The sequence below is a fragment of the Macrosteles quadrilineatus genome, unplaced genomic scaffold (genome assembly GCF_028750875.1).
Source record: "Macrosteles quadrilineatus isolate MER2022 unplaced genomic scaffold, UCM_ALF_1.0 Scaffold_9__3_contigs__length_116548681, whole genome shotgun sequence".
Lineage (NCBI taxonomy): Eukaryota > Metazoa > Arthropoda > Insecta > Hemiptera > Cicadellidae > Macrosteles > Macrosteles quadrilineatus.
In genome coordinates this window covers 110,587,637-110,610,578 of record NW_026542602.1, presented here as the reverse complement: position 1 = coordinate 110,610,578, position 22,942 = coordinate 110,587,637, and the positions used below count along the sequence as shown (strand labels likewise).

Sequence of the window (22,942 nt, the reverse complement as noted above, 5' to 3'; positions counted from 1 at the left end):
CACTGACAAAAAGAATTTAGTTTTGGATTTTTGTTGTAGAATACTTACGTGTATCTCAACATAATAACAATTAGTTATTGTATTTTAATAGATTTTTCCCGGGAAGTGGTTAAAAACCATTCCCATATGTAAGTTAAGATTGATAATTTGGATGTAATGGTTTGTGATTTGTAGTGTACAAATCGAAATAGAAAAAAACAGAATTTGCTATTTTAATTTGTTTTAAATTTTGATGCTAGATTATGTTATTTGGAGGATTATTGAATAAAATTTCCTTAAACATTTTATAGAAAATTTCGAACTGACGTAAGCAAAATTTTTTCTCATTTTCCCTCAACATAATTCTATGAATAATTTTGCACTAATTTGTTATCTTCGGCTGACTTTGGGCACTAATAATGATTTCTTTTAGGAACTTGGATACGTAAGGACAGTATTGGATTCTAGATCTTAAAACGTTGTAAAAACCTATTGAACTGTACCAAAATAAGCAATGTACATACTCCATTAACTTTATTGTACTGATTGTTTGTGTTTACATGAAGATTAGTTATTCAATCTAAGAAATAGAATAAACATAAAAGTATATGTGTGAAAAAATTTGAATAACATTTGTGAATGATCATTCCAACTCAACAATACCTACTTTACCATTGGACAGTTATATTAGATTAGTGTTACAACAGATTATGATAACATTAACACTGTGTCAAGCAAGCTTTAAATCAAGCAGAATTCAGATGTGCTTCACTCTTACCTCAAACTTATATTTCCATAGCCACTAGATACAAAATTTTCCACAGTTATATGGTTACAATGTTAGTAAACACTTAAATCTTGAAGTTTATTTGCATTTCACACTTGTTAACAAAGGTTTGATTTCGACAAGAATTAGTTGGAACTTTCTCAAATAACTTCACCCAGTAGGTCTTTATGGCAATAAATTTACATGAAATAGAAAAAAAGGGTATCACACGATAATAGTTTTGAGAGGCTCGGTATAAGCTGTCATCCATGATAACTTATAAGTTCGTAGACATTTAATAACGAAAGGTTGGATCAAAGACTTATTGTAACCTCGATATCAATTTTTATGGCCTCAATATCACTCCTGCCGTTGGTACATGGGTCTGATTACTAATAAATTCTATATAGGTACTTCAGGGTTCCCACTGAAGAAAACCCGCAGATAATAAATAACTATACTTCAAAAGAGTAATTTACTTCATTCTTGTCTCAACAAAAAAATATTTTGGTTTACAGATACGAATTATCAAAATGTTAAAATAATTATTTCTGACAAAGAAAATATTGGTTTTTGATGGATGACCACATCGGAAATTTTGGCCAGCATCAGAGACTAATCCCGTTGATGTTGTAGATTGTCCCGAAGATGCAGAACATCCAAAACATTCGTCTGCACAGTTATTCATCACATACCATTACAGAACAGTATACTTTTACCTGTGGAGCCTACCTTCTAGGTTATTATTATTAATTTATTTACAATCAAACGTGAAGTTAACGAGAAAGTCCCGTTTCCGTACCTCGTTTGAGAAAACGGCTGACGAAAGGCTTTTTAGGTTCTGGCTCCTTCGGGTCGGAATGAAGGAGAAATCTCCTTTTCACCTCCTCAGTGGAGAAGACCGCGCCCGTGTGTTGGAGGCGAGGGCTGGCAGGGGCTGGAGCGGGGGTGGGTGCAGCGGGGGCAGCTCTGGAGGCGGCGAGGGGACACGTTACAAGAATCAGGGGCGGCTGGGGTCCTGAGCCAGGGCGAGGTTAAAGTTTGCAGGCAGAGGATAGCATACAGGGTTAGTGTGGCAAACCTCAGATGGGTTCAATTTTAAAGCTAAAAGTATTAGTTTACATTGTAGCGTTTATTTAGTGAAGTTTTTCGAATATTGGGAAAAATGTTGAAAAATGATAAGACCCCTACCATCGGATATTTTTTTTCAAAACGTTGTATTTTTCCAAGCAGGATACAAGAGAATGGTGTTTCTAAGCAATATTTTTTATAAAATTCTCTCTGAAAGACAAAATTTCAGAAATATAAAAATAAATACAGGGTTATTTAAAAAAAGTATCGGGTCTGGTTCACTGTAGCTTCAATCCCCTCCTCTGCCATTTTGAATGTAGGGTGTATTTTCCTAGCTGAATTTTAATAACAGTTTACGTTTACTTGGAGTTGTCTCCACTAAAATGGTTTTAAGACTTTGTTATGGAATCCAATCTTCATAATTTTTAATAAAATATAATTATTTTATAAAGGAAATTTAAATAAAAAACATAAATATAATAAATAATAAAACATAAATTTAATAAAATTTTCATAAATTCAATTTTCATAAATTTCCATAAATTAAATCCAATGATTTACGTGCGAAACTCTTTGTCATATAGCCTATCAAACTGTACTATTGACTTATGGATACAGAAGTAAATACCTCATTTGTATAAACCATTTTTAGGTAATTTTTAATTTAAAAAACGTGTGATATAATTATAAAAAAATATATATAACTCCAACTATTTTAAAGTTTTAAGTTGAATAATTGAATAATAATAAGTTATAGTTGAATAATAATAAGTTTTAGTTGAACAATTTCAAGCTCATAATATGACCTTGACCTGTCTAGGTTTGTTCTAGACAGGAGGTGGAATTTATTTCGGCTGTTGAAGCATGAAGTTGTACATAGTTGAATAAGCCACACAGAGTATGTAGGCTGTTAAATTGATATTTTCTGTTTTTGAGGATTGATTTAGGATAAAATATGTTGTAGTTCCCCCCTCACTCAGGTGTATATGGCAGTGGTCAGTGATTAATGATTTCGTTACTACTGCATTTGAAAATAATCGTACCAAGTTTTGTTCGGTTTTGATTGGACAGCACATTTAAAATAAAAAGAATACTCGTTGAGGTTTACCATGTAGGTTCTCACTTGCATGAACATTTCTACAAACCTTTCAAATTAATCCTGGTAAAACAGATATTTAACAGTGAAATTGTTGTAATTTTCAGTACGCAATTCAGAGGTTTCGCACTATTTAGTAATGTTTAAATTTTAATTTGCATCATAAAGCTGTAGGGAAACAATACATAAATGTTCTTGCAAGTGAATGATTCAAGTTACAAAAGCTATAACACGGGAGGTAGATGTTAGCTTTGGTACTTATGTGCTCCTACTCAAGTTAGTCAAAGTTACTAATGATTAGTAAAGTTTGCAAGGTAGATATTGTAGATAAAGGAAGTTCTGTATTTTGTAATACCTTAGTCTTGTGAGTTTAATGAGTTTTCGGTGTATTTGTTTTCTTTTAAGTATGTAAAATTTAAAAACGGACTTAAACCATGATTTGGATTAACAAATATGGTATCCAGTTCATAATTATTATCCTATAGTGATTTGTGTGTAAGAATTTTAGTTACATATTTATATACACATTGTTTTTGATAAAAATTACGTCAGCAAATAATATCGTATCATTAATGTTAGGAAATTGCAAGGCTTTGCTTTACTGAGTTCACTTAATTTACACATTATCCATTTACACTGTATAACGTGAAAGTGGCCTCATAATGACAGCCACTTTGACCATTAATGGTCTCATAGATTAAATCAACAACGCTCTTCATTTTTATTTCAATGGATTATTCCAACTCAAATGAAATGTAAAAAAATTAAATCGGTAGAAAAAGGTTAATTTGTTTAGTTTGGTAAAACTAAGACTACGTTATAATGCTCGGTCAAGTAAACAATCATCCAAATTTCAAGTGATATAATGTTATGTGGTATTTATGGATTCATTTTGTGCTTACACAATAGGTACCTAGAACAGTAAAATAACTGATCAATTTGTAAGTATATTTTAGAAATTTCAGTGTATTTTTTGTATAAAATGAATATAATTCAAATAATAAATCACAAGGCAAGGGTTCTAAAATTCAAATTTATAAAAACGAACACAATATACAAAACATCAAGGTGCAGACTGCACAGTACAATGCTTACGTAATTTGATCCTCTTACTTCCATGAGGTAACCGATTTTGTCAGGAAATCCCGACATGAGTCGCTTAACAAATGGATAACTCATAATGCAGAGTAACTACAACAGAATCATCAAAGGACATGCAGTTGCAATTTCTACTGCATAACCAGATGATAAGCTAAGCGCTTGCGTCATACCTGTAGTGGTGACTTCAGAGGAAGTGGAAGACCGCCTGGAACCGGAAGTAGGCGTGGTCTTGGCTGCAACAGAAGTCTTTCTTTGGGTTTGCTGTAAGGAGCTTACAGAGGATCCATCATCTGAGTCTGCTTCACTTGACATGACCTGTTGCAGAGGATAGCACATTACATTAACATAGCAGGTCGTGAATCAGGCAAATGTTTTATTAAATTTTATCCTCAATGTTGGTATTGAGGTAGTCTACATCTCAAACAATATTCAAACCACATGTTTACATTAAAAATCAGTATACTTCATGAAAATCTTTGCAAATATCTTGTACCTTGTTTATGAGGAGTTATCTTTAAATATAAGGAATTAAGTAAGCGTCTTTGTTGAAATCGAAACAAAAATACAGTGTGTACGATTGTACATAAATTGAAAGGTGTACAAAATGGTGGCTATCAATTTATATCAGTATATTATAAACATATCTTATGTGATTCATACATGTTTAGCACGTATTTTACAAATAAAAGGTTAAATACGTGTAGTACTGTCGGCCATGACTCATTTTTGCCGGCTAAACCACTCACTCTACCGTATCAGTATTATAATTGGCCAATTTAAAGTTTTTTAAATGTGGTTGTTTTGATTTGTGTATTTTACTACTCTTCTCAGTTATGAGGAGGATTTGGTGTATGTATGTGTTGTTAACTGGCGACAGCTTGAAAATGAACGTTTAGGCTCGAAACCTGGGTCGCTGACCTAAACACAGGTCACCAAATTGTACTAAAGGTATTTAATCTTTAATTTATGTAATTCAATTAATGTTTCATAAATTATATTTGTTAAATGGAAAATATATTTAATGATTTATTTCCAATAATAACAGAAATATGGTTCTCCGGGGAACATTTGACTTTAGGTATTTTTGTAAGTTTTAGTATAAAGTTTCTTTGAAGAGTGATAAATGTAAATGGTATTCTAAATATATTCCTTGAGTAGATTTTGTAAGCATTTCACTAACAAGATGTAGTCTAAACATCACTTTTCTGGCCTACCTCCTGTGATGGCTTCCTGGTGGTGGGTTCTGAAGACGGTGTAGACCTAGAAGACCCTGACGTCGGTGAAGACGCTTGTTGACGGTCCTCTCTCTCTTCTTCTGGCCGTCCCTTTAAGGCAGACACCCTATCTGCTGCAGGACGAACCGGTTCAGGGGCTGAAGATGCCGGTTCCCCAGGTGCGTTCTTCATCAACCTTTTGATCTTAGTCACTTCATCTTCCTCACTTATCTGTCGCTGAGCAGCAGCCACAGGTCTCTTTGGTGGTTGGAACTTTTGAACTGGTGGTGCGGCAGGTGGGGGAGGTTTGTCCTTTTTTGTCTCAGAGTCTTGCAGCCTCTTCATTACTCTAGGAGAGTCGTAGAGTCTGGTAATTCCACTGAGTGGTCCTTTGGCTACATCCTCGGTGTCAAGGACACGTTCTCTTTCTTTCTGTTGTGTGTGACTTCCTTCGGTGAATCTGACAGATCTTCCTCCAGACGTATCATCGTCTGAGTCACCGGCGGCATGGCGGTTCATCCTGGCCCTGATCCTAGATCTTGCTGTAGATCGGTTTCCTTCGTCATAGGGAGAATCGTAATCTCCACCATAGTCACCCCTGTCCCTATTTCTGCCGTATCTTCCACCTTCGTATTGGTCACCAGTATTTCTCGCTGCAGGTCTTTCCCCGAATTTTCTTCCACCCAAGGGAGACACTCTGCCTGATTCAGACCCCTCGTAGCCCCTGTCATACTGTTCTTGTTGTCTGTACTGCGAGGCCAACCTATGGTCACTCTTAGATCTCATCAGGCCTGGCCCAGGAGGTTGTAGCATACCCCCTCCACTCTGGTTGGAAGATTGGTTACCAGTAAATTGATGGGGCATGTTAATAGACAGGTCTCCATAACCAGCCACATGCAGGACTAGTTGGTTGGGGTCGTGTGCCATGATGAACCTTGCTTTTCTCGTGTAATCTCCAGTCTCAGCTTCGAAGTTTCTTACAAACTCGACAGTCTTTAGAAAAATCTCTTTGGCGTCCATCAATTCACAATCGTCCCACTCTATCTCCTCCGACTGCATATGCTTATCAGCTAGATCACAGTTTGCCTGTATGTTGGAAATTTCAGTTTCTAAATTGTCCTTTAACGTATTGAGGTTTTTCAGTTCTGTTGACAAATACCTGTCGATTTCTCCACGTAAAAACTCGGTTCGATCCTTGAGTGCTTTGTTCAGTCTTCTGTAGATTTCGTCTACTTCGTCTGACACAGAGGTACAGTTAGTTTGTAATGCAAGCATGTTCTTCTCTACGACTGCAAGTAGGTCTTGTAGTCGGTGAAGACCTCTCCGGACCTTTAAACATGATATTGTTGGATAGAAATTGAATTTAAGAACATAAACTTAAGTTATAAGCATATATTAATTAAGAAATCTGCATTATATGTGTTATAGATCAGCTTTCTACGTACATTTTAAATTATTATATTTATCAAACGGTTCATACAGCTATTCTACTGGTATCATTTAGAGAAAATAAACTGATATGTCAAGATTTGACGATGAACTGAAATCAGATTAATGTAAATAAAATGAAGGATGGTGAGTAAGATATTTCGATAAACCGTTAATTTTTTACCAATATGATACGATTGATTAATATGATTGAATAACTTTGCAGATGTGGTTACAGAAGGGTCGACAAATATATAAGTTGGAATATAGTGATGAGAATAGTTGTAGAATAGAAAGAAATAATCTTTTAACAATAGTATTAGAACGCGAGAGCCCATTCGAAACGAATGGCTTGGATAACAGTGGAAAACACGGTAAACGGTTTCAAATTTTGTTTTAGAAAAATGTTTGATATGCAAATTTTGAACCATTTATATGATATGATGTGTTAAACATCAACTTGTATCACTCACCTGATTGTTTATCCTGGAAATTTCTCTTCGCAGGATATCCATGTGGGCTCCTTTGCAGTCTGGACAAATGTCCTTCTCGCAGTGGACACACATGCTGCAGTATGCCTTCTCTGAGCATACTCCACACCGCTTCATCACCTGGCCACTGGTAGGGTCTGGCAGCTCTCCTGTGATCTCTATGTGCAGCTCTAGGAAGCGTTGGAGGGTAACGTTTGTAGGGAAGCCCTGGACTCCCTGGTAGGGGATACGGTGTTCTGCTCGACACTCCGGACATTTTACCTATGGCGCATTACAATGGTAAGAGAATGAAAACATATGCTTAATGCTTCATTTTTATATGTTTTTGTTTTCGCTATGGGATATTTTTGTACACTTTTATAATTTTTTTTTTCAGAAATATAATGCATTAATTTATTCAGTGACAATGGAAGTGATAGATGCGACCTGCCTCGAATATGCTATGTCTTGCCTCCGCCTAGGACACTACCGTATTCAGTTACAAACTACCATTTTGCTTAAGCAATTGTATTTTTTTTATTTGCTTAAAGAAATATTCATGCCAATCTAAGTAGGGCTACTCATATTTTTATATTTATAAACTGGAAAAAAAATATCAACATTCAGTATTCGCACCCCCTTAAATCGGCAAACTATTTCGGTTGAAGGGCAAAATAAAATTCGCAATTAAATTTGAGGAGTATATTTTGGAAAAACATTTACAATCTTTAATACTTAAAAATCTGTAACCTTGCTAATGATATGTTTGTCTTAAACACAAACATTGGACGAAACTTGAATAATGTACCACCTTAAAATCCTAAAAAAAATTTACGACAATTTAGCAACAATGAAAAAAAAACACTCCCGTTAGAAATATAAATTTTAGATACTATCATAGATAAAACATACTCCTTTTTTTTAGTTACTATTTTTAAATATCCTATAAAAATTTTAATATCAAAATCTTAAAAATTTAATATTAAGTTAACAGATGTTAACCAAACAAATAATTGAATAACCGATGTAAAACAAGAATGAAAAGATTCCAGAGACGCCGAAGTGAAACATAACTTTGAGGTTTTTATTGAATACTTTTACTTTCCAAGTGAACAGCCTCGAGGAAATGAAGTTTCTTTAAGACAAGGCAGATTTAATTTTAAAGCTTCCTTCGGCATTTTCTTTATGTTCCTTTTATACTTTTTCACGGGTAAAATATAATAAGTTTACAGTAAAACGGCAATTAATTATTTCTAGTAGGAACAAATATAAACTCTGTTTCAATCTAATATGTGACAACAATATTTTAAGAAGCTAGTTCTATAGGTTAGAAATGTATCTTTTAAAAAGACCAATAAATTCATAAATATATACATATCTACTATTTATCTACCTAGTTAACACAAAATAAACATCTTAAAACGTAATAGGCTTATCGTTGTTTTCATATTCTGTATTTAACAGTTAACTGAAAATGCTTAAATCGTCTGATCTGGCGTAATTTATTGTGTATTTAGAAACCTTGTAACTTCCAACTAATTGAGCTGTGTTAGAAATACATATAATTTTATAAAACGTAACTAGATTACTGAGAACCAACCTGTCTTCGGACATAGTCGACCAACCCGTCCATGCAGGGCTCCATACAGAAGGAGTGTTGGCATGGTAACAGCTTGGGGTTGCGGTACCGATCCAAGCAGATGGCACAAGTAAGCAATTGTTCAAACTGCTCCATTGCAGATTATCTAAAAATAAACCATCGATTAAGGATTATAATGTCCATAAAATAAAAAGAATAAAATTTTTTTTTGAAATTGTATTAATAGACAATTTTTATTCTTGGTACTAATTTGAAATAAGAAAGAAATATTGTAACAATAGTTTTACAGTATGAAAAAGAGGTACGGATATCAAACATTTGTTTAAGATTGTATTGCGATGTGATGATTATTGGGTGGGGGGAGGAGGGTAGTTGTCCAGAGTGAACATGTGAGTGTAGTGTAGTAGTGCAATGTCAATGATCAGGCCGGTATAGTACCATGCACATTCACACAACACGCTTTTTTAAAACAGAGGTAGATGGTGATTTACTTTTAGGTACTTTTCGCACATGAAAGTACCTTTCGAAGATCGAAGATCGAGGTACCTTTCGATCAATTATTTAGGTCATATCAAACAGTTGGTTTGAGAAAAAGATTTTGATATTAGTGGGATGGATATACCAACATTTCAAGAATAACGAGTATTATGGGTGTGAGTATTTTTTTTTCAAAATTGTATTCAAAGTGTTTGAAGATGTAAACTAAAATAAATTGTTTTAATCATTATCGGACTGTTAAAACTTTTACAAATAAATCGTCAGTTGGATACTTTTGTTTTCGTTGAATGCATCTAAGAATATATTTTTGAAATTTAAAAAGTGGTTGAAATATTGTTTTAAATTTACTTTCGAATGCTATAATACCGAAAAATAACAATGGCTGGACAGTTGCATTGTATACTGTTTTGATTTCATGCTCATCAAGAATGTTACTTCGTTGGTAAATGCAGTAACATTTTTTTGTAATCATGCTTTTTAAATATGTTGCATGTTCGGACGATTTCATATTTCAATAAAAAACTATACCGAGATATTTGAATGAAACTTTGTCACTTTGACTAAAAAAAAACACACGTTATTAATAGGACTACCACAGACGTGAATTTTATAATCATAGTTGGTTATCAGTAGATTTGCGTAATGATATTGTCATGAATTTATTTTTTTTATATTCAGAGATAATATGTTTTGGTCAAGTCATTTTTAGAAGGAAAAGGTCTGAGTTTATTTTTAACCTCCATATAGGAACTACCAGTAACAATATTGAGAGTGTCATCTGCAAATAAAGCTATTTTTTCATTGGTTGGAATTTTCAAAATGTTTTTAATGTATACTAAGAATGAGACAGGTATATATTTATAGTATTCAATAGGCATAACGAACATTATAAACTTATACACATTATAACATATAACATTATAAAATAAGCCGTTTTTTGAGTAACGTCAGATAGAAAAATGCAAATGGCCGCCATTTTGAAATTTACAATCGGAACAACTTAATTTTTTTCTACAATAGGTCTTGTGTATTGTTACATGGTTACCAAATTTAATTATCATCGAATAAAAAGTTCACCCATAAAAATATTTTTGTATAAAAAACTAAATGGCGGATAACTCGGAAAATATGCATTTTCGAACATAGTCACTCCAAATCAACAGCAAGGTCCAGGTTTCTAACAAAAAGCAAATTGACAAGGTACAATCGGTTTATCTATGACCGGTAGGGTATTTTGGGCTGAATCGTTCGATTTCAGTTCTACGGGAAGTAATAAATTGCCAGTAAAACGTAAGTTAAAAAAAAGTAACGTTTGCTTTCCATTCACCAGGCAGATAGGTAAACATTAAGTCTAAAATCAGTCCCTATGATCTTTTTTCACTTCCTAAATTGCTATTGTAATACAATAAGATAGTTACTTTTTGAAACCCCAATACTCAACAAACTAATCAATATCCAAATACTTTAGAACTCTTAAAACTATGTATTTTAATAAAGTTATTCGACAGATCTAGTTATGAATACTCGAGTCAGTGTAACTTAATAACAAGTCCTGGAGCAAGTTTGGCTAATGATGTTAACAAGGACTTGTAGCGTCTTGAACCATCGCTGACCACTTCTGTCGTCAATTCCAGATATAATTAGTATTATTTCAAAGCTTAAAATTTCTCTGTGGCATTCTTCAAATTCTTATACAACCAGCTCTGGTGACTTTCTCTGGTAATGGTTTTTTTAACTTATTTTCTACTCATTCCATTTTTTTTTTATTTTCATATAGGTAGTTCAACAGTCTAATATTTTTCAAAGAGCTAATCTAGAGAGTGTTATCTTCGAACCCCTTTTTCAAAGATATATTGATATAGAAAGCTAAGGTGAAGTTTTAAAATTGAACCATTAAAACAAATTTACTGGTCTCAGTTTTAGTTTTTTTTTAGAAGACTGTGGAAAAAAAATCTTATAGGTTTTAAGAGATGGTTTCCAATGGAAACCTCTTTTATATGGTTCTCCTCATCAATAACATACTATTATTGGTTATCTCCAAACTTTGGAATTGAGGACTGAAATTTTTAAACTTAGATTAAAAACTAACTACATTCACATACAAATATACAAGGATTTATGACACTTAATAAATTTATGCTATGGCCTGGAAAAACGTGTGTTCTCAAAATGAATCATTTATTAAAAGTCCTATTATTCACCTATACTAACAGACAACAGTGATAAGCCCTCAAACAACAGATGTTCCAGGGTTATATGATGTAGGTCGTGCACGTAAGCGCTTGCTGATATTCAGGACGTTAACTAGAGAATTCTCAGTAGCAGAAATAGATGGGCTAAATATAACGAGAGAGACTCCAATAGAAGAGTTAACAGATTCGTTGCAAGGGTTAAACAACTTTACTTCACTCTATCTAGATGATGCACAAACATTGGCAATCGATGATTTTTAAGTTACTAGGTATACTTGTTCTTGATGCATGCATATATTAAACATTGCATGTTGGAAGCGTTCACTTAGTAAAGAATAAGTTTTCTTGTCTAGTTTGGAGAAAAGTAGTGATGTGGTAATAAATTACAGAATTTCTCCTTAATTTAAAAATAGATATTTTTGAAAACTATTGTTTAAAATTAATAGTGCACGTAATTAAAAATTATCCTGATCCTCATTTTTTTATAATTTAAGAATAACTTAAAACGTAACTCTAACCGGTTTAACTCATATCAAACATTATAGTGGATTTTAAATTGCCTTGATATATACATTAATTAAAATTTTAAAATGTTGTTCGTAGTAATATTGAGAAAATAATAAAAAATATATATAGTTTCATTGCGATTACACCTGTATTAACACTATGTACGTTTATCAATGTTGGAAAGCCAAGGGAACGTTGAGCCTAATAATTTATATACTCTAGTATAACTTTTCATTGGTGCAATGTTTTTTAGTTTTATGGTAAATGAGATAACTATTGGCTAGAAAGCAAACTTTTTTGTAGGTCCAGGTTGAAACTGTGCTAATTTATCATTGGTAGATTGTTATGTGGCAATTTAATGCCAAATGGATTCAAATTTCTGCATATACATGCCTTTTCGAGAAATATGCCCATTAACAAGAGAAAATATTTTTTTTTTAAGTCAAATGATTTGTTTAATAAAATTGTGTTATTTTTTGTGTTAGTATTGTTAAGTAATGGCAAATTGTAAAGTATTGCCAAATTTACGTGTCTCTGTTTTGTAATCTAATTCCAATATACAACATTACTCATATTACGTATCCCTCAGTATGCACGACTACATGTAAACATTTCCAAACCAGACCATAATCAGAACATGTTAGCACCACTTATGGTGATATAACGAGTTGTTTTGGTGTAATTTGTATGGTAAACCAGGACCCATAAATCTCGCCTCATTAATTAAGCGTTCAGATGCAATGGGTTGCGGTCCCATCCTTCACAAAGATGTATTCCGTGGGTTCCCCTGATAACGGCGCAATCATGTCCAAGATAACGTGATAAATCGAGTTTACGCGTTTCTCCATTATAGCGTCGTAATTTTCGTTATCTCTATAGCCCAATATCCAACCCTTGTGTACTTTGTTTATTTTTAGGCTGTAAGAGTACGTTTTGCAATTATGTATTGCATTAAACCTAGTATAAGTTAGTTAAGTTAATTTATTTATTTTAACCCTAGCGTTTAAATATGGAGGCTATCTTATCAATTTTTAGCTATATCTCTGCTCTTATTAATAATTATATGAACTTATTGACTTTGATAGAAGTAACATCCTCTTGAAGATGGATGATGGAGAATGAAATGTCTTTCCCAGATGTTTGATAGAAGTAGTTAAAATTTCAGCCAGACTACTTTTAGAATACAATATAACCTAAGTTTATTAAAAGAACCAGCAGAAAATGCAACTATATATTACAAGAGTCTGCCAACTTTTAAATAAAGTAAGACTGAAAGGGGAATTTCTTGTGAACAGTGGCATCTTTTAAGTAATTTTAATCATCGTAGTAACAACTATGAGGTATAAAATAATTTCTATAGGCTTTCCAAGAGGCTTATTTAACTTTGAGTAATTTCCTACAGACAGTCTTTAGGGTAAATACCCCCTTCGCTCTCTAAAAGTCTATCATAAAATACAGACTTGAAGAAGTGAGATTAGTATCAAACACAATAGTACTTCCCCGAAAATTCAACTTCATATAGTAAGTCTTACTGTTTAGGGACTTTTGAAAGCTATTATTAGCGTAAATTTGTTAAAACAACTCTAATTAACAGGAAACTTCAAGAGACTCAACAGAGGTACGAGAAGTTGTACGAGTTTTTGCTTCAAGGGATGAGATCTTTAAGTTCCCTTTGTACAAAGGAAATTATTTAAAATTAGTTAACTCAGAAGTTTTAATGATCGACTTATTGAAGTTGTACAATTTATCTTGGATTTGCATAGTTGTAAACCATTAGCTTAGTACAAAAGTGTGTATCAACGCAACTTCCTTTGTAAATTAGTGTTTACTTCTTCCGTAACGTTAAAAATTAAACAACGTATTTTTTGTTATATTATATTTTCAATCCATGAGTATTGAGAATGAGTTAACACTTGGGCAATATTATAAAAGATATTTATCACCAATCTTTAATTTATTGTAAATGTTTATCCATGTTTAAGTGTATATCAATGTAGAGGAAAACGTAACAATAATTATTTCGTGGAAATCACTGAAAGACTGTCAATTACACGCATTGTTGTAAGTGAAGCATGCCACAATCACGTTTGTCACGGTATGTTTCCACGTGATTAACTTTCATTAAATATATTAATTTGTAATAAAAACCCCAAAAGATCGAAATAAATAATTAATTACCTTTAAAAAATGCAACAAACAAATCTTTTGATAAGCTACCTTTTGTTACCATCTTTTGATTATTGTGTTACATTACTGTTTTATTATAAAAAAATAATCTCCGATTGGTGAACTGTTTTTACCTGAGAGAGCGCAGAACTAGACAGGACTTGTTGCTTGACATACCAAGGGTTGTTCTTGATGCTGGTAGAAGGGGGTTTTCTTACTTCGGGCCGGCTCAGTACAATGCACTTCCTTGCAAGCTAAAAGCGCTGTCTTACAACAGTTTTAAGAATCGCCTAAAGAGTTTGTAACTAATCTTATTTTGTTTCGTAGGTATAAGAGGTTTTATTTAGTTTAAGTCCTGACTTGAGTCAATTTGTAAAACAGTTTTGTAACTGAAATTCACTCATGAATAAAGACCTTATTTATTTATTTATTTATTTATTTATTTTTACCTGTGAAAGTTTCAGTTTTCCTTGATATATAAGTTTAGATATTATCTGTTTGCTTCACCGCGTAAATAGTCTTATCTTTATCTTGGCACACAATTGTCTAACAAACGAAGGGACATTTTACTGTTCATCAGTTTTTATAATGTTGTCTAACATAACATACTAACTAGCCTACTTTGCATTCATCTATTTCGATGATACATTATTAACATTAATTCACATTTAACTTTTAAAGTTAAGAACTAGTTGTTTTTAATAGCTTGTGAATCAGTGGTTCAATTAAACCACGAATGTGTAAGTGTGATATCTTCGTTTATAGTCCCTGTGCTCACTGTAAATACTATCATTACAGTTTAGTGTGGTCTTAAACTGGCTCACACCTTGCTTTAATTTATCTAATTGTCTATAAAGAGACAAAGCAATAACCTCCGATCACGTGTTATACATTTCTTTCTCTTCGCGTCGTTGTTTAGCAAAAAAGATGCTTCGATCGTATCAATTAGGAATCCTTTTAATACATAAAGGGAAAGTTAGCTGCATGGCAAACCAATTAGACAAACTTAATTACAAAACAGGCATCTAAACTTGGGCAAGACAACAATTAATTGAATCATTAAAACCAATTAGTGACTATGGCCTCACTTAGAACTTCTACCTCTGCTGTACTTGTAACACTGTCCAAACACTCACAGTTGTTGAATAAATTATAAATAGGTACCAATATCTTACCAAAGCTAGTAATTGGTACGAAAGGTAACGATGTAAGGTACGATGTATGTTTTTCAATTACCTTTCTGATCAAATTAATGAGAAATACAAATAAAACATATGATCAATTGGAAACCAGAACAATCAAAGAAAGCCTACAAAATAGAAAAGAACATCGCCCTTAAATATTTAAAAGTATATCAGACAAATGTATTCCATTTACCTAAAAAAGTGTATATCTTGTGGAATATTAGTATTAAGTATTGTACGATTAATATTTCGATGTAAATTAATATTTAGCGTTTGTTTAGTGTTTTGTTAACATATTCAATACTGTTACAGTAGCATACGAGAAAATTTCAAACATACCGTGGTATAAGTGGCATCAACAAAAGTACCGTTTTCATTGCCTTAGCAATGGAAATAAATATTGTTCTATACATTTATACTGCACTGTATTAGTACTATTTTATCGTATATATAATATGTTAAAAATAGGTGTCCTATAAAGTATAGGATTATTTATTGTTAAATGTCAATAACGATTTATTAGTTTTAAAATTGAAAATAGTTGTTTATAACAATTTATTACAAAACTCTTGGAAATCAGCATAATGAGCATAATAAGTGCACTGGAGATACTGTTGTATGTTAATATTTGATCTCATATTGGATATATTGAATAGTATTTGTAGCTATGAACGGCTTAGAACAATGTTCAGAGGGTTATTTCTGCCACAAATGAACCAGAGAATATGTTCTAGTCGAGTTATTTACCATTGGCCAGTTCCCAACCCGTGGGTTTACATCGTCACTGGATGGTGATGAGATTCTCAAAATATACAGAATACTTGTTTTGTCGGTTTGCGTCATTTACTTCTCATCGGAGTATTTTAGTTCACCAATTACTTTCGCGATATTATTGGAACTTTCTATTCACTGGTTTCTGTCACATTTCACGACTTGTAGCCTGTTGCCAAAAAATAAATAGTTTACCTTTGATTTATGTTTAAAGATTAGTGGGAATCATCATGCCTGTGAAACTGTAAATAAATCGAAACTAAAATAGAGAAAGATATGTGTCTGTTTTACCTATGTTGAAGAAATTTATTTGTATAAAACCGACTTTGTACGTGATTTTAATCATTTAGAAAAATACATGATACTTTTTTATACTTGCATAGCCAGAAACTAGAATAAACTAGTCAGAATATTAAATGTGGCCAATAATGGAGTAGCAAAAAGACTTACTTGATACTATTAAAACCTAACTTCACATGCATTCCCTTCACCTTGAGTGTGATACTGGCGAAGGAACAAAAGGAATTTTGCTAAAACATATAGTCGGTTATGGAAAGTAAAATACCAATACCACAGATAAAAAGCAGGGAAAATAATTTTCCTCTTTCCCGGGACCCCTAGCCGCGCAATATCAGACGTTTTGATATCGCATGACTACTCTTATAATCCACTTTCGTAATTGTGATGGTTTCATGATTTCAAAAGTCCTCAAAATGTTGAAGCAGTTTTATTTACTTTTGCCAACTGTCCATCAGTCGTTTCGCGTACTGAAAATTTTAGTGATTGTACCTGCAGGAAGCTCAAAACAATTGTTAACAAACTCAGCAAAGTTGGGGACTAATTGTATGCTATGGAAAAAAACTTAAACACCATTATCTCATCTGAATACATGGTGAAACTACTTAAAATACGATTTATTTGCTTCTTTTCATCTGTTTACTAGAATAAATCAATGTCCAATTTTAATGTTTGTGCTCTAAAATAAACAATGAAAGCTTAACTGTCGAAACAAAAACTTTCCACTCGTTATCATTAGAGGTATTCAGCTAGTTGAAAGGACCGGGAAGTTCACTTCCATGTGTCTGCTTCATCAAGCCCTATTCTGTCAAGTACCTACTTGTAAGTGACGATTTTATCTACTCCATCCAAAAATGTATTTTAATATATACCTGGATTAAATTCTTTATTTACTTCATACTAACCTGTTAAGTAAATAAATTAGTTTTAATTTTTAAGATGCTATCAATTCGTTAGAAATCAATTATGCTAATCGATTCTTTAGAAGGGTATGTTTACTCTATTTTCTCTTACTTACGTAAAAACCAAAAAATGTTAAGGAAAGATAAACAAAAGCCATAAAAAATATTTTCGGATTGGAAGAGAAGAATTTTTTAAATATAAATTAACACAGAATGTCCCTGTAAGTACCTGCACAACATTTTTTAATAAGGTTTAAGGTTAAAATCTAAACGAAAACCAATTAAAATTTGTCTCCAGAAAGCATCACTGACGAGGTGGCTACAATTTGGTTTCTCGTATTTTTAATTTATATTTTAAAACAATTTAATATATAATCAAGAAATTTCGAGTAGAATTTGTATTGGCAATAAATATTTGGAAACAATTATCGTAACGAAATATTTATAGTTTTAATATAGCGAATATTTGAATTTGTACAACTTAAATTACAGAAAAAAAAGAGTTAAAAAAATTCAAAAACTACTTTATTTTGCATTAAGGTGTCCTTTAAAAACATCAGGTTCAAAAATATCGAATGGTAAATAGCAGGAAAATCTAGTTTTTTAGTTGTACAGGCCAGAAAAAATAAGGCTAAGGTGTCAGAATAAGCTTGATTTTCCGGCAAAATTTCAAATACAAAAATAAATTACTGATATCACGATTATGAGGTAATTTTGAAAAAGCTTTATTATTGATTTTCCTTTCATTTTTACCTACTAACCATATTCCCAAAATGTGTTGTACTTTACATGGCACCCTGTATGCGTTCAAGACATGTATAAACGTGTATAATTTATTGTGCAATTCTAGATCATGCAGAAGTGTAACCCATGCTAGCTAATATTACCGATATTTATTTTTATTGATAATACTACGATTACAAAACTCTTGATGAAAAAGATGAAAATTATTCAAAATTGTAAATATGAAGTATTTTTTGTTATAGACAAACGAGAATTTAATATTGAACCCTTTTTTATCATGATTAAATCAAAGACACGCTTTTAGTGTGCTAATTAAGAAAATATGTAGGTTTAAATGCATGCTATTACGTTTATTGAAAATAGCTATCCACATACCACTTTGACAACACTTTGATTAGGTTAGTGTCATAGTTACAGGTGTTGAATCATCACAATTTATGAATAAATAATTTCCCTTCGAATCTGAGTGTTAGATATTTAATGGATTACATTAATGAAAGCATTTGAAAACTATCCATGTTACCATTGATATGGTTGAGAGCATTTCATAATGGTAAAGTATGTAAAAAAGACATAAAAAATAATAACTTTGTGGGACGACAATTCCTTAAGTAAATAAATTACTTCTAAAATATGTATATTTAAAACATTTTTGTTAAAAACAGATAGAACAAAATACACCCTCAAAACATTTTTTATACATCATCATGCAATGGTCATACTATAGGTTTTGATTTTTATCATTATTATGCAATATTTTATGTATTTTCATACTGTTATTTATATTAATTCATTTATGTATAATGTATACTCGCCAGCATATAATTTACTCTATCTCTTGGTATCAATAATAATTACGTAAACTTGAAGCCATACAGATAAAAATGTTACCTATGATCATTAAAGCAGATAATAATCATACCATTTACAAATAGACTAGTATTTATAAAAACTATTTAATTATTATTTTACACTGACTTAGAAGTTAATCGAAGTATAGATCTACGTTTGACTTCAACACTAAAAACTGTAATATAATCTTCCCATTTAGCAAAAACATATAAGAATATTATACTATGATCAGTGGGAACGAATAATTATGTATTTTCCAGGTAATCTATCATTTTCATTTTAGCTGTTAATAACACAGGCACAACTGTATGTCATTGCAGGACTAAAACAATATTATAAACGAACGATCAAAAAACTTGCTAAAGGTGAACTATAATTAAAGAACAACAACATTAACATGCTTGGAGTGAATCAGCGTATTCCACAACTTTTGCTTTGATATTTTATTAGTTAAAGAAATAAGAAAATATGTATGAAAGTTCTTTTATATCACTACTGCATGATTAGAAAAGTAACATATCAATTACTGTGTTGCAACATAATACTGATCAACTTATAGAAACGACAAACTTCAAAGTTTTAATTGCTACAAAAAGATCCAAACGAGTATTGATACCAATTATTCTTGATGAAACCAATGAAACTTGATCCCAAAGTGCAGTATAATTAGCCATGTTACTCGTCGGAAGTCCCACTAAGCCAGTGGATCCGCGCCAAAAACCTACTCTCCCGCCGAGCAAGATCGAACCTAATGTAGAAAGATTAACCTTTTATCCTTACCATCTCATAATACATCAATTAATTTTCTGTTGTCTAATTTTATAGTATAAACTTACTATAGTATTATTTAAACGTCTAGACTTCTATTTCTTCTTAACCTGAGGTTAGTTAAGAAACGTCAGATTATGATTTTTGCATTAGCTGATCTTATAATTACATGCATTTTTGAATTCACTGCATATTTTTGTGAATCTAAGTATGGTTTGGTTATTTGTCACATCGCTGTACTCTAGCGTTGGTGAAATAAAAATAGAGGAGTACTATTTTTTGTCAGCATACTATAACAAAATACTTAACATTCCGGTTATCCTTAAAAGAGTTTAAGCTAATAAAAATTCAATATACGAAGCTTCATAATTGTTTTGGTTAATCAGTCTTCATGTATACTGTTAATAAATGTTGGTTTGGTTATTTGTCACATCGCTGTACTCTATCGTTCGTTAAATAAAAATAGAGGAGTACTATTTTATGTCAGCATACTATTACAAAATACTAAACATTCCGGGTTTCTTTAAACAAGTTTAAGCTAATAAAAATTCAATATACGGAGTGGAATGCAGCCAAGATTTTATGTTGGATATTCCACAGGTAGAATCCACTGAAAGCAACAAGCTTTGGGTTTAAGGACATTGTACAATGTAGCAAAGGTTATTAAACCTAAGTGTAGTTGTACCTGGCTACTGTCTCTTAATGTGTGAAGAAAATGTGGTGAATTCGTATCGTGTCGGTCTGGTATCTGTTTTCTGTAAAGAGAAACATGTTACGTTATAAAAACTAATAGATTATTTGGTAATATGAAAAGTAAATCTGGATATATGTACAAATTTGATGGTTTTTTGTTTAATTTTTCACATTATTTGTAGCTTGTTGCAATGCAACATGGCACGGATTAGTTTGAGAATCAGTTTACTTGGATATAATTATATCAATGTTCCCGATGCAGCAAACCTGCTAATCAAATATTAAGGCAAATTGATAAGTTTGATATTAATTGGTTCATCTTCATGAAGAAACTTGAACGGACAACGTCTTTGAAATTTAAATGCAAAGCAAGGAAGATATTTCGCAGGGATTTGTCTTGTCAATATGAGTAAAGTGATAGATACTTCATTAAGGCGGAATCATTAAAAGAAGTCGTTAGCTCAAATATGATTTATACAAAATATAATTAAGTTTATATATCATAAAAATATATTTTAAGACATTTTCCATCACCAAATAAAGAAATAGTCAGTATTGGTATTAAGTTATTGAATGATTTTGAAATTATATGAAAGTAATAATTCTAGCTATTGATCTAAACCCTTTGATATTATTGAATCCGGCCCTGTTTATAATTTTGAAATATAAGAAAAACATGAACTAAAATAACTTAAATTCTTTTTATTGGTTATAGATTTTCGGAAATTAAAGCTGTTTTGTGTCGCTCTAAAATTATTTTAAAGTAAACTCACTTAATTTCGTTTCCTGTTTAGGTTTTAAAGGTTTTCCCACTTTTAAAAAGTTTTTCAATTTGTCTGATGATTTAGTATTTCTAGATTGTATAATTAATGGTTACATCACTCACTTGTATAGGCTGTTTTTTTACCTAAATTTACGCTTTACATAATATTTGTTGCTTACAATTAATTTCAACCTAAATAGTAGATTTACCTCTTGGTTAAAATGTATATTTACTTTCTAATTTATTATAATCATAACAAAGTCCATTAAAAAGTATAAGAGTGGTTAATATATTTGACATGCTGAAAAATATAAGTACTTTGACCAAAAACTGCGAGGCAGAGGCAAAAATTTGTTTTGTTGAAACGGAAAAACAGACTAATAGCCAATAATGGACAGCAGGGAACGCTTTGGGCTGGATTATTCTATACCAGACCAAAGCCTTCGCTCCTTTAAGCCTGGGATGCTGCCGCCATTATACTCGGTATAATTCAAATGAACAGGACTCCCTACTATATTAGCGAATATCCCTTCTAATCTTAAATTTATCGTCTTCATCCAATCTCCCTTTACATACAGTGAAACGGTTTGGAAAACCAATCACGTTTCTGTTTAAACTAGAAAGTTTTAACTTTTATTTAGTGACTATTTACATAGATTTGCTAAAAGGTTTTAATGTTTAGAAGAAATTATTTTTCTATATTCTACTCTATTTAAATTTACAAAAATCACATTTATCTTGTAATTTTTTCAAATAATATGACGTATGTTATGTTATAGTGCCTCTTTATGTAAGTGTTGTGTTTATTTGTAAACCTAGAAATGTTAAAATTATTTTACTTGCTTTTCAAAGCAACATTTAAATTCTCTATTGCTGTTTATACTAAACCTAAATCACTGAAGCACGCATTATAAACTGAATTCAAACGTTTGGTTATAAAATAAATACAAAAGTTTTAATGTAAAACCTTGGTTATAGTAAACATTGAAGTGACGGGTAAATTAATGCAAGTACTGTACTGTCCTTCACAACTATGATGGCAACTGCACACTACTAACGAGTATCAAATTTCTAATATTTTGTGTCACAATCACCTAACAGGACAACCTTGTGGTATTTGTACTTTTAAATATGTATTACCGTCATTGAAAGCCGTTACGTGAGGGTAAACTGTATGTTACGATTTAGACAAGTTTCCCTTATGGATTTACAAGAAATTAAAAATATAAAGAGATTCAAAGAAAGTAATCTTTTAGGTAACCAAACTATTAATAATTATTATCCTGATGAAAGTTTAAAAACCCTTTTTAAGGCTGTATTGGATACTTCTTCTCAAAAAATAAATAACACGAAAGATAGGTTGATATTTAAATTTATTTGAACTCCTTTGGACCCGAATTTTTTTCTTAACAATCATGTCACTTTCATTCCTTCTATACAAACTGAGTTCCTTCTATAGGAACTTTCATTCCTGATTTCCTGATACAGCTGAATCTTGTAATGTTTAGTAACAAAATGTCATTTCGTCAACTGTGATTTTCCATGCTGTAGGGTATGCAAACCTTAAATTAAATTTATTATATTTATTTATTACCTAAGTTCATACGACTAAATCAACAATAGTAAATTGAAAATTTATATTACTCGTCAATATAAATTTACAATGGTTTGGTTAAGGAGGGGAGATGGGGTAGCGTTCTTTTTTATTCAATTGAGTTATGTTTTATAACACTTATGGTGAATGCCACTTTGCAAAAAAAATCAGCTCTTTAAGAACTATACAGTTAACAACAACAACAACAACAACAACAATCTCAACCGAATTGTAAATATTCAACTAGACTTTAATGATATACATCGAACGTAAAATTCTGGATAGA

At 31.7% G+C, this 22,942-nt stretch overlaps 1 protein-coding gene across 7 annotated transcripts in view; it reads right to left on the bottom strand.

Moving 5' to 3' along the window:
• Nucleotides 1–22,942, bottom strand: part of LOC129002360 (RING finger protein nhl-1-like) — a 184,033-nt gene that overhangs the window by 28,227 nt on the left and 132,864 nt on the right. For 6 of the 7 annotated variants that reach the window (XM_054430098.1, XM_054430102.1, XM_054430101.1 and 3 more), the window contains 4 exons: nt 8,726–8,870; nt 7,129–7,407; nt 5,228–6,556; nt 4,184–4,328 (listed from right to left, as the gene is read on the bottom strand). In XM_054430098.1, the coding sequence (XP_054286073.1) occupies nt 4,184–4,328; nt 5,228–6,556; nt 7,129–7,407; nt 8,726–8,860 (1,888 nt within the window). In that variant the 5' untranslated portion in view covers nt 8,861–8,870. Of the gene's footprint in view, nt 1–4,183; nt 4,329–5,227; nt 6,557–7,128; nt 7,408–8,725; nt 8,871–20,291; nt 20,368–22,942 lie in introns of those variants that run through there. The other variant, XM_054430100.1, reaches the window with a different exon arrangement.